The sequence below is a fragment of the Rousettus aegyptiacus genome, unplaced genomic scaffold (assembly GCF_014176215.1).
Source record: "Rousettus aegyptiacus isolate mRouAeg1 unplaced genomic scaffold, mRouAeg1.p scaffold_m13_p_6, whole genome shotgun sequence".
Taxonomy (NCBI): domain Eukaryota; kingdom Metazoa; phylum Chordata; class Mammalia; order Chiroptera; family Pteropodidae; genus Rousettus; species Rousettus aegyptiacus.
The window spans coordinates 69869466-69882575 of NW_023416309.1; the positions used below are offsets into that span (position 1 = coordinate 69869466).

A 13110-nucleotide genomic window follows, 5' to 3' on the forward strand; every position below is an offset into this window, starting at 1 on the left:
CCTAAAAAAAAAATTAACCCATAAGGAGAACTATAAATTTTTTCCCATCATTAATTTCTCATTGGTTTTACGTGACCCGGCAAAGAGGAACGATCAACAATAAAGGAGGCTAAAATAGCAAAATTTTGCTATAATAAACTTCAACACCAGTAATCTTTTATATTAATATGCTACAAATCCACTCCAAACATCAAGTTAGAAACTAAGGCTCCTCTTCTCATCAAGCCATTTTAATAAACTCAAAATAGAGAATTAACAGGAAGATGATTAGCTTAGGCAGTCTGCAGACCCATTCTCTTCTTGCAAATTGAGACATCATTTACTGCCATAAGAATTTTAAGTTCAAAGACAGTATGGCCATATCCTACTTTTCTTTTTTTCTTTTTAAAATCCCCTCCATTGTCAATTTTCCTGAAATATCTTACACAAAGCAAATATTCATTAAACATCTGAACAAACAAATGAACAAATTACAATTACATGGGCCAACTAAGAGTTGGATGGAAACCATCAGTTCATTACAGGTACCAATATGAGCCTGCCAAGTACAGTCTGTGGGCCAATCTTGATTTCTGGCCATTCTTTTTTTTTTTTTTAAACGAACATATTAAGTGGCACGACACTCAAAATAAGACAAAATGTGACAGCATTAGCACAAGGAATGCACTTCAATACAACTTTCAAACCAGGGAACAGGGCAGTACTGAGTGGAGATGAAATAAACAAACAGAAGCCGAGCCGGTCAGGGCCGAGTAAGGTTGAGGTTAGTGGCAACAGCATGTGCGTGGTTTCCAGGAAACCTTCAGTAAGACTGCTGTTAGCCCTAGCCCCGCACCTTGCCCAACCCAGTGTGCTGCCTCCTCTTCCAGCTCCCCGCCTGGCTCAGTGCAGCACTGCCCTGCTCCCAGGGGTGCAGCCCCCCGGCCTGAACTCACCTTGGCAGTGGAAGGGCCTGAAGTTTAAAATATGTTAATGCATCATGCCAAAAGTGCAGCAAACATGCACACTTCATACACTCATGTTTCCAGAGAAAGAGAAAACAATGCCACCAATAAGACAACCTGTATACAAAATACTCTCAAAGAATTCAAAAACATGATTTTATAAACGCCCCTATTTACCACAAAAGTAAGAACAGACGCTAGGTATTAGTACACCAAGAAATTGCACCTAATGAATTAAAGAACCAAAAATAATTATGGGCATCACCTACTTTAACTGCCATAATTTGCCCACTTGGTTTGTGGACCATTTTGTTGACAGAACCATAAGCTCCTCGTCCAATTTCTCCAAGGTCTTTCAAGTCCTCTGCAGTGAAATCCCAGTGTTGTTCAGGGGAGATCTTCAGTTTTCCTGACGATTCAATGCTGTGTGTTCTCAGTCTCTCTCTGTTAAAATATTGGGAAGCAATTTTTCCACATTTTAAATAGGTTTTGACTTTTTTCTTTACGCTAGCACTGATTAATGTGTGGGAAATCTGTTTTCTCATAATGTACTAAAACAGTCTGACCTCTAGGTTTTGGTGTTTTTTTTGTTTGTATCATCTTGGTTTTTTACTCACTGAATTCATTAATAAAGGCCTAAATTCAGGTAATCAATAAACATAGTTTTAATGCTATTCATGAAACCAATTCCCATTTATTGAAGAAGCTAATTCTGCAGACCAGTTTTCATTTCCAACTATAAGATCTTTTTCAAACTTTACAAAATGCATTATCAAATGCGGAATCCCAGGAGCTATAAACCTTATTTCCAAAAAGTTCTTATCTTACCCTATCCAACATTAATTATTCCAGGTCCTCAATCCCTACTACAGCTCTTCACAAACTTTGCTGCACATTAGAATCACCTGGCGAGATTTTAAATATCCTGATGCCCAGGTATATTCCCATTGCAATTAAATCAGAACATTGAGGGAAAGGAGGCAGAAAACAGTATTCTCAAAGATCCCCAGGTGAGTCTCACAAAGTTTGAGAATTAGCACCTTGGTGTACTGCCCTGTTCATATTAATGCCATACTGAGGTGGGGGAGGCAGGGATAGTTAAATGAAGAGTCATCTGGCTCTAAGAGAAAAACTCATGTGCTATTCAAAATGGAACTTTTAGCCCATGTTCAATAGAGTAATGGGAGGAAAACAAATGATTCACGGGCAAAAGTGCTCCCTCATTACAGATTTTAATTAAATAAAAATAACATCTCCAAAATTCCAACCTGAAGATCAATATATTAACTTCTAGCCATGCTTTGTAAAAAAGCAAATCCAATGGAAAATTTCTCTCTCCCCCTTTCCCTCCCCGCCCCCCCCCCTCTCTCTCTCTCACAGACACACACACACACACACACAGACAACCCCAATGTGTAGGAATGAACTAAATCTAACTAGAGAGTACACATAAGAAAAATATGCTGTTGAATATCATCAACACTTTCAATTTCATATTAAATGATCAGAATCTCTTTTAAAATCTGATCTGTGATACAAGCAATAAAAGTTTATGTGCTTGGTTATTCATTTTTCTTCCAAAATTTGTGAATGTTTCTCAGATTTTTTTTGGTAGTTACTTTTAAGGTTCTCAAAATATTTAGAATTTTTAAATTACTCCACCAGAATAACTATATATACTAGTATTAATAATAACCAAGATTTGGTCAAAAGGTACGGACTTCCAGTTATAAAATAAATAAGTCCTGGGGGAATAATGTACAGCACAGTGACTATAGTTAATAATACAGAATTGTATTTTGAAAGTTGCTAAGAGAACAGATCTTAAAACTTCTCATCACACACACAAAACTTTGTACCTATGTGTGGTGATGAGTGCTAATTAGATTTATTGTCATCATTTCACAATATACACAAATATTCAATCATTATGTCATACACCCAAAATGAATGTGCCAATTATACCACAATAAAAATAAATAAAACCTCTTCCAGGTGAAAAAAATTAATAACCAAGATTCAAGGTTGTAGTTCAAAGATTAATATGCCTTGTCTAAATAACAATTTACAGAACTAGCATTCCAAATACCAGATTCTCAAATTATAATAAGTTATAACACCAGCTTTCACTCATACAAGTTCTCTTCAGTTTACAAAATACTTTCACTGATGTTATTTATCCTCTAGCATCTAGAGTCATAAGAAACTTAGAAATCAGTGGCATAAATAACCAGTCAGGTATGGAAGTGAAGCCTGAACAGACTTTTTAAGATGGAAATCAGATCTAGGCAAGTACAGTAAGCCCAGTCACTAATTTCCTCAGTAATCTTTTTCAAGAAGTAGACAAATAAGCCAGGAAATATTCTAACATAAAGAAGTTCCATGTATGATTATTGTGCTATGCTCACTGGCAAGTAAACACCATCTATAGTGTGGTTTTATCATTGATGAAATATAGTAACAAACTACCACTGAGGATAGCTGAAAAAAGGCCATAACATTTACAGGTAAATTAGAAGCAATATTTTTAAAGTATTCACTAATTCAAGGACTGTGGCAGACAGGCTCTAAGGTGGTCTCCATGACTACCACTTTCCTGGTGTTTGCATCTTTGTGTAAGTTCCTCTCCTTGAGTGTAAATGCGATATGCAACTTACTTCCAAGCAATAAATATGTTAAAGGATATCTTTCGCATGAGCACACTGTTATATAACATTATTGCTAGCATTACTGAGAAACAAAATGAATAGTATTTCATTACTACATAAAATCACAGAATAACAGCTATAATAGTATCTTTACTTTAAAGATGGAATTTTAGAATTATGAAATATGTCTGCTAATAGTTGAGCTTACTGTAGCCTGCTATGTAGTTTCTAGATAAGGTCCTTTTTTTCTTTTTGAAAGTGAACAGACTAACAGCAAGGGATGTGGATTACCTTCCTGGGCTAATGAAAATGTTCAAAAATTGATAAGGTAAACAAATGCACAACCCTGAATATACTAAAAGCAATTGAATTATACAGTTTATATGGATGAGTTGTATGGTATATGAATTATATCTCAATAAAGCTGCTAAAGCAAAAGATGAAAAGGAGAATGTGATTACTACCCAGAGTTCCATTTTTTCATTTAGGCAGGAAGAGAATTATAAAACCCACAGAAGAGTATGCTATGGAATGTCATCAGAGCATGATCATAGAGTTTTCACACTGTGCTGGCAATCTCTTCAGTGAAACTGAATTTCACAGCTATTGTTTTAATAGTTAGTCCAACCATGATGGCTTCCAGAAAAGGACTGTACATAGATACACAGTTCTGAACCTTTACCATTAAACTCTAGCAGTCAATCATTGAGGCAACTGTACCAAGTGGCCAAAACCTTAGTGGCAGTTATTTTTATCTTGAGGCAACTCTGTCAAACAAGATTTAAGTGTTACTTCTACTCGACTGTATCAGCAATTCATAATCATTCCATTATTAATTTCTTACCTGAAAATTAGTTCAACTCAACTCCACAAACGTGTCCCCAATGCTTTTGCTCTACCTGTATATAAGTTCTGCCTATGAATTTGTACTTACTCTTATATTCTTTCTAAAACGTATGTTATGTACACTACTACATGGGCAACTCTTAACCAAGACATCCTACCATTGTCTTTGTTGAGTCCACTCAAGAAATAAAGAACCAAGGTTTCAAGTTTCAAATTAACCCCAGTCCAAGACAGGGATACATTCCTGATCCCATATCAAACCTTTTACATAAAAAGACCAGCAGAAAAAAATTCCATAGAAAAACAAGTAACATTCTCCTATGGATTTAGAGTTCTTTAATATGAAAACAAGTTTCAGTAGTTTTTGTTGTAACAGGACTTGTAATTAGACTATCAAATGATACACACTCCAGTTAAAAAATCAGCTACACACATTTTTTCATGCCTACAGATGACAAATCTTAACTAAATAGTATCTCTCTTGAATACAGCTTTTCAAAAAGTGTATTTTTGGATAAATATTAACAACATCAGGGAAGCTGTTTAGATATAAACTGATGTTACCATTAAAATATTTTTTCCTATATAAAGGTAAGTAGAATTTTATTGGCAATTAAAACTCTGGTGAAATCTACAGACACCAACACAATGGATTAAAATCTGAAAAAAAATCTATCAACCTTGTTAAGTTAAATTTGAAAAATCATTTCATGGACATACTATATCTTACCACCACATTCACAGATTAACATAGACTGTGTGTTTTGTTCTTTGTGGTTAATATCTTCATGTTCCTTTTCAAAAGACGACATTCTCTGGTTTTACCAAAGGGATGCCATGTGAATGACTGGAAAGTATCAAAGATTTTAGGGGTTACCTCTCCCACCTGTTTAAGGGAACATTTATTTCCTTCATGCCTCATTTTTCCATGCAGAGGAATCTGGTCTCTCATCTGAGCTCTTACTGACTGATCAGTGAATATGGAAGAAGAAACTGAACACAGTTCAATTCTTCTCTTTGAAAGCTAGCCTACCTACAGAGAGGGACACTATGGCTGTCCCTCTGAGAGACTGCCACTCAGGTATTAGGTAAGTCTAACTATTTGAGGGCAAAGGGAGTTAGCTAACAATTCTGGCCTCAAATGTAACATTTCCAACTTTATAAAGGATAGAATAAACCTTATAATCTCCATCTGTTTGGCTACTGCATCTTTCTCAACTAGTTTCAAACACAACTGAAAAGGAGACTTTTTCATTTTTTTACTATACTTCCATATAACTAAGACCCATAAATTTTTTAAAGTTTTAACAAGCACTGGAGAGTAGTAAAATTAAATGCAATTATGTAATTACTAGGGTTCGAAGAAAATAAAACATTTTCAGTGTGACCTAAGATCTCCAGGCTCCAAGAATTTCAGAGCGATGTAACAGATCCTTTAATCTAAAACTAATTCCCTTTAGATGCCCTGTAGAAGTGCATGGAAGAACATAAATATTTTTGGTGAAACAGAGTTATACCGGTAGCTTTAAACTGCTGGTTTATTCCACTTTGGAAATAGTTCACCAAGAGTCTCAAGGGCAACAAGGGATCATGTGCAGTCTGCTAATGGTAATTTCTGTCCCAAGATACAATTTCTATCCTAAACTACATAGGAGACCCTAGGGGAAAAAAAGACATGAATAGCAAGTAGAAAACACACTCATTGAGATGATTGGGGAAAAGTAAAAACCAGCGGCAATGTGAAGTTTCCCTTACTTGGTGATTGATATATACCTATAGTTGTACTCTTAAAGAGAAGGTTCCCTGACTTCTCTTTAGAATATCACTTTGAAAATAGGAACTGCATTTTATCAGAAATAATTCCCTCATTTTCCATTTTATAATTTTCTACGCATAATTTTATATAGATTATCCTTAGCTGCCTTCAGCAAACACATCATAAGAGTTCCAACTCCAAGCCCCTGATTATCAGCCTGGGAACTCAGCTAAGAGCCCCTGTGGTAATTACTACCAACTGCCACCCAATATCCATTCTTTTCTTAATATGAAAATTTTTTTATTCCAGGCAGCAGTACACCCAGCTAATAGGCTACACTTTCTAACTCCTATGGATTGAACTGTGACCACTCTCCTTACTCCCACAAATTTAAGTCAAAACTCTAACCCTCAATGTGACTCTACTGGAGACAGGGCCTATGAGGAGGTAATTAAGATTAAATGAGGTCATATGGGTGGAGCCCTGATGTTACAGGATCTGTGTTCTTGAAAGAGGCATGAAGAACTGCTCACACAGGAGAGTCTCTCACCGACCCTCATGTGAGCACACAGCAAGCTGGTAGACACCAACAAGCCAAGAGAAGAAACCTTGGAAGGAAACCTACGTTGTCAGCACTTTGATTGTCCCAGCCTTCAAAACTATGAGAAATAAATTTCTGTTGTTTAAATAACCCAGTCTGTGATACATTTTTATGGCAGCCCGAGCAGACTAAGATGCCAAACTTCCTTGTAGTTAGAGGACGTGATGTGAATGTAGCATTTAAAAGGAGCTGACTCAGCTCAAAGGAAGGTCTTTTTTTTTTTTTCCTTTTTCCCCTTTTTCCTTGTTGCCTGATGATTGGAATTCCAGACACCCTCTAGGCCCTTGAAAATGGAAACCATTTATTGAGAACAAAGGAACAGAAAATTAAAGCACTCTAGACTCTGATGGCCATCAAGCCACTACACGGGACATCAGTCCGCCTATTGTCAGACTGCATCTACAGAATAAAAAAATAACCTATTTTGTTAAAGTCATTATTTGTTCTTGTTGTTGTTGTTTATATGCAAACTTATTTTTAGTTAATACAGCTCCTAACGATATTTTATTTCCCAGTGATTCTCACAGAAGGAGGTGCTACCTCACACCCTGAGTGTCTAAAGTGATAGGGAGGATGACAACAGGCAGCAATTTGATCATCCTAATGACAGGCAAAGGCTATAAGCATTTAGTAGCTGGGGGCCAATGATGCTAAGTGTCTTGAAATCCCACAGACCAGTTCCAGACAATAGGCCAAAAGCACCTCCTCGATTTCTTAGATTGTCCTTGATTTCTTAGAGCCCATCTAAATCCCATACCTAATAATTCTTGGTTCCCAGAGACTAGCAGTTTCATTTTCTAGAGAAAACAGATAGGTGGGAGAAGAGGGAGAAGGAGGAAGGAACTGACACAGATGCTATGCACATCCCCCCAAATGTAAATGTGTGTGTAAATGCAACTTTTACAAAGCATGCAAGATTATAGGTAGAATGTTTAATATACAGCTTGAATCCACACAAGCCTCATTAAAATAGAATTCAATGTACAGAAAATCTTTTTTTAAATCAGAGAATTATCTTGTTATATGAAAATCTGGAAACTCTAATTTTTGATTTTACATGTTTGCTCCTTTCTGAGGACTTTCTTTGATAACAAAAATGACCAATTTATAATACTGGATCAGTACTAGAGTACTTTGTCATCCTTTCATTGATCCAGACTAATCTATAAATTTCTGAAATCCTACGAGTCCCCCCACCAAAACAAAGAACTGTGACATCATGTTCCAGAACATTAATCAGACTGGGCACTGAGAAAAGCTTTCTTTCTATGTTTCTAATAACACTGCCTAGGGGTTTGTATATAGATGGATGGACTTGTTTTTTTAAAGAAATACAGTGGCACAGCCAACATTACCCCTGATAGCTGGAGTTCCACCCTCTACCACCACCCCTACCCTCTACTGCTACCCCTACCCTCTAGTAAATACAGTGTTTTGTTGTGCAAATTCAATCGGAGAAGTTGAACCTCTTTTTGCAACCAGGTTACATAATCCTAAATCTCTCTTAAAGCTACACAGGTAGAAGACAAATTAAAAAAAAAAAATCATAATGAGTAAACCACTATTAGTAATTTAGTATCTCCTTTGTATCTTTCTGTATTATGTTTATACGTTACAAAAGAACATATCACATCTATTGCTTATAGACTTCACTTAATATATTTTTGACATGTCATTACCTGGTCCACATGGATACTGTAATGCTGCATAGGGAGTCTGCACTGATTTAGTGGCACCACCAACAAAGTACTCGCTGTGCCTAGTTAATAGCACCCTTTCTTTTGTGCCAACTTGAAAGGTGATTAGTGTTAAATCACTGTTTTAAACTGAATTTTGATTTATTACTCTTAGGTATTTGGTAAACAAATGTTTCTTCTTTTGTTTACTGCCTGAGATAACATCCTGAGACCTTCTTGCCCAGGCCTTCCTTTGTTTTGTTGCTCCTACTAAGAAGTTCTTTATTAACATATCAACCCTTTGTTCTGCATTACAAATATTTCTCCAGGGTGTTGTTTACCTTCTCATTACATTCATGAAGGCAGCTGGAGTTCTCCAGGCAGAGTAAAGGGTAAGAGAGAACTGTACTGGATAAGAGAGAGCAGCACAGAAAGAGAACCTCAAAGATATGCAGAGGTCCCTCCTGAATTGGCACAGGCTTTTCAGGAACCTATACAAGCTTGAGGAATGAACCACCCAAAAGGTTTGAAGGGAATAAACAAGTCCTGTTTCTGGTCAATAGAGTGGAAAACTCCGTAAATCATGGGGAATTACTCCAAAGGATCTGCTCTCACCTACCGAAGCTAAAAAACAAGACCTGAAAGGATCAAATTATTTCAAAGTAACTTAACCAAAAAACAAAGCTCAAAAATATTAATAAGAATTGAAAAAGACCAGCACCCAATATCTGGCATGCAAACTAACATCACCAAGTATGCAAAGTAGCAAGATAGTAAGATCTATAATGAGGAGAAAAATCAATCAATTCAAACTTACTCAGAAATGACTGAGATGTTAGAATTAGTAGACAAGGGCAACAGAATGGTGTGTATTACTGTATTCTGTATGTTCAAGAAATTAAAGGATAAAGAGAATATGTTAAATAGACATGGAATATATTTAATTCCATGTAATATATATTTGTCTAGATATAAAAACTAAAATGGAGGAGGAAACTTTTGAGGATGACGGATATATTCATTATCTTTCCTGTAGCGATGGCTTCATGGGTATAGATATACGTCAAAACTTATCGAATTGTACACTTTAAATATGTACAGTTTATAATAGTCAATGATACTTCAATAAAACTGTTGACAGAAAGTACACTGTCCTCAAGCCCCACACTTCTTTGAAAGGGATTTGCTTATCATATGTCTATAGTTCAAAGGATGTCTCAATTTGAGACATCCAGGGCTAAATGTATTACCAATTAGAGCACTTACTGCGCCAATGGCAGGAATGCTATAAGAGAAACCTGGGGTAAATTTTTTTCTTTATCATGGCTGTTACTAGAGATCCTACAAAGTTTAGCATTAAGTTGTCTTAATTTTGTGTTTCATATTATCTTTGTTTCTTAATAAAATTTGAGCAGGACACTGTTAGTCATATGACTTTATACTACAAATCTGAAATAGCTTTCACAAAGTCAGAACCTTACTTATTGAGGCATATAAGAACCAAGAGTCTTAACTACATTTTATTCATAATCTGTAGCTAATTTTTAATCCTATTACTATGTGAATTATCTTTTAAAAGTATAACTATCAAACAACTGTATCCTTAAGCTTACTTTTATTATTTCTGGGATACATTTATCCAAATAAGTCAATAAAAAGATTTAAAAAAAATAAATTTTATTAACAGACACATTCAGGAACACATGTACTTGATATATAATACACATACTTGAAATCTAAGCTACTTTTGAACCTGCTAGAATGCTTAAATTTTAACTTATATGAACTATAATCAACCAACATAATCTAATCCCAATCTATGCTTTAAACTTTATCTCATTCTTTTTCCATGTTTACTCTAGATGCCTGTTAATAGAAAAATAAAAAGTTGAAGTCTAATTATAGTTGAATTTGAATCTTTCTGTGAAGCTATTTAAGCTTAAGCATGCAATTTAACATCAGTGGCACTTAAAGTACAGAATACTTTATTAAAACTTTCATCCCCACAGCTTCCTAGTCTCAATTTGGCGTTCAAGATATACACAGTCACAGACTAACAGAATTTGACTAGAAAGGAAATACAGACTTCATCCAGTTTTGTCCTTCAGGAAACTCTGCCTGGAAATCCTGGATTGGGTTTAGTGTTCTCCTCTGTACCCACGTATACTGAAATCAAGAAACAAAACAGTCCTCAGCAAATTCATCTACAGTTCTAGCAGCATTTTTTAACGTATATTAGGCTAGCTTGGTACTGCTTATACTCTAATTTGAATCCACTAACCATTTTTGCTTAATTCTTCTGATGATCATCTCCATAAAGTCTAAATCAGAGGTTTCATTTTAAGGTACACAGGTGAGGATATAGGCATTAGGCTAGGGCCTCTCAAATTATAGAATGAGGAGTTTTCTCTGCGGCTCCAGCATTCACACTGGAATCCCATCTAGTATTTGATTCTTCACCATGGGCATGTATCACTTCTTAAATATTTCCAAATGTACCCAAATAGACTAAATGAAACTTACAATGAATATAAGGATAGATATTTACTACCATTACTAAGGCTTACAAATGTGCTCGGATGATAAATGGAACACAACACAGACCTCTCCTGCGTAGGCTAATAGTCTGCGTACTCCTATTATGACAATAAAGGTTCTCCAACCAGCAGCAAGTCTCAGACTCACAGCTCTATACATTGCTGTATACATTCTACATTGCCATCCCTCCACTTGGTTATGATATCTAATTATTTTGAAATATATATTTCCCATTGTCACAATCTAGTCATGAATCTAATCCCTCAAAACTCTGATTCTTATTTTGGTGCCAACTATCTTTCATTCAAATTCCAAATTCACTTTGTTTGGAGCAAGTGGACAGAGAGGAGATTGTGATGGAGAAAGCAAGCATTAGACACTGTTCTTCATTAGTTTCTTGTGAATATTTTAGTACAACCCCTACCCTGCTGCTTATGTTTGCAACACAGAAGCTGTCTTCTATCATTCTTAACTACTGCCTGCATCACCCTGTCCTTGAAAAGTGAATTTAATATCCTCCCTAGCAAGTCAACAAGTTTACTGCAGAGCTATTTTTCACAGGTTTCCAAAGGAAACTTGCCAGAAGCTAGCTATTCTTAACCTAGAATGTGGCTGAGAAGCCAAAACCTAGTCTTGAATACCATATGCAGTTAACTGAATTGTGCCCCCCTCCCACCCCCGACCCCATGCCAGCAATGAAAGATAAGTCATCTGGAACCTCAGGCTTTTATATCTTATGGATATAATTAACATAAGGGCTTCAAAAAAAGATTGTCCTGGATTAGGGTAGGCCCTGAATATAATAACAACTATCCTTATAAGAGACAGAAAAAAAGAAGGTGGACACACAGAGAAAAACAAGAAAGAAGGCCAAAAGAAATTGGAGGCAATAATCGAAGTTATGTTATCACAACCCAAGGAACCCCACGAGCCACCAGCCTGAAAGAAGTGAGGACTTTGGAAGAAGCATGGCCCAACCAACACCTTGATTTCAGATTTCTGGCCCCTAGAACTCCTAGAGAACAAATTTCTGTTATTTAAGCCATCAAGTCTGTAGTAATTTGTTACAGCAGCACTAGGAATCCAACCAGTGGTCCCCAACCTTTTAGGCACCAACGACTGGTGCTCCTATGAAAATCTAATGCCTGATAATCTGAGGTGGAGCTGAGGTGGTCTAGAACTTAGGAGTGGCTGCAAATACAGATGAAGCTTCGCTCACTTGCCTGCCACTCACTTCTTATTGTGCAACCCGCTTTCTAACAGGCCACAGACTAGTACTGGTCTATGGCCTAGAGTTTGGGAACCCCTGCAATATACCGTCTACACCATGAGTAACTAAACTTTTTCCATAAATGGAAAGATAGAAAATATTTTAGGTTTGCCAGCCATAGTCTTTGTCACAACTATATAACCAAATGACTATGTTCCAATAAAACTTTATTTACAAAAACCAGCAGCAGTGTACATTTCACTCATGAGCTAGTTTGCTCACCATATCATCTAAATAATATCCAGTCATCTAAATGACATATATCATTCAAATGATCTAAATCATATCTATTCATTTTTCATATCCTTTTTCTTTCAAATTTACAATTAATCTCTGGAAGATAAAAAACTCCATTTATTCAAATCCTATAGTTTTATTTCCAGAATTTAATCTTGAGATACATTTCAAGTTTTTTTCTTAAAAATCCCCCACAAATCAACAGGGAGTGGGACCAAGGGTCTAACAACCCCTCCCTGATTCTCTGAGGTAAACGGGTACAGTAAGGTGGCAGCAAACCTCCCTAACATCTCTCATATGTATGTATCTTTCAGCAAGTAAGAGCTACATACTTTTAAGAGATTTCTTCCTGGACATGAGAACTTGATTCCTCAAACTTGCCAATGCCTACTAATTTTCTTTTGATAAGTACCTTCTTGTGTCTTGAAACACTATCCCTCAGAACCCTTTATTACCTAATTAATTTGAAGTGTATTTTCTCCTCTTATTTCATTATCACATTCTCTTATTTCATTTATCTTGATCTTGACTTCCTCTGTATGCTATCACACACATTTGTTCCCAAATTATTTCCTTCTTTTTCCCTAAGCATCT

General features: G+C 36.1%; 1 protein-coding gene across 4 annotated transcripts in view; it reads right to left on the reverse strand.

The window, feature by feature from the left end:
* The window catches only part of MAP2K4 (mitogen-activated protein kinase kinase 4), a 100202-nt gene that overhangs the window by 42065 nt on the left and 45027 nt on the right, over nt 1-13110 (reverse strand). For all 4 annotated transcript variants that reach the window (XM_016158073.2, XM_016158072.2, XM_016158071.2 and 1 more), the window contains one exon: nt 1214-1388. In XM_016158073.2, the coding sequence (XP_016013559.1) occupies nt 1214-1388 (175 nt within the window). The remainder of the gene's footprint in view (nt 1-1213; nt 1389-13110) is intronic.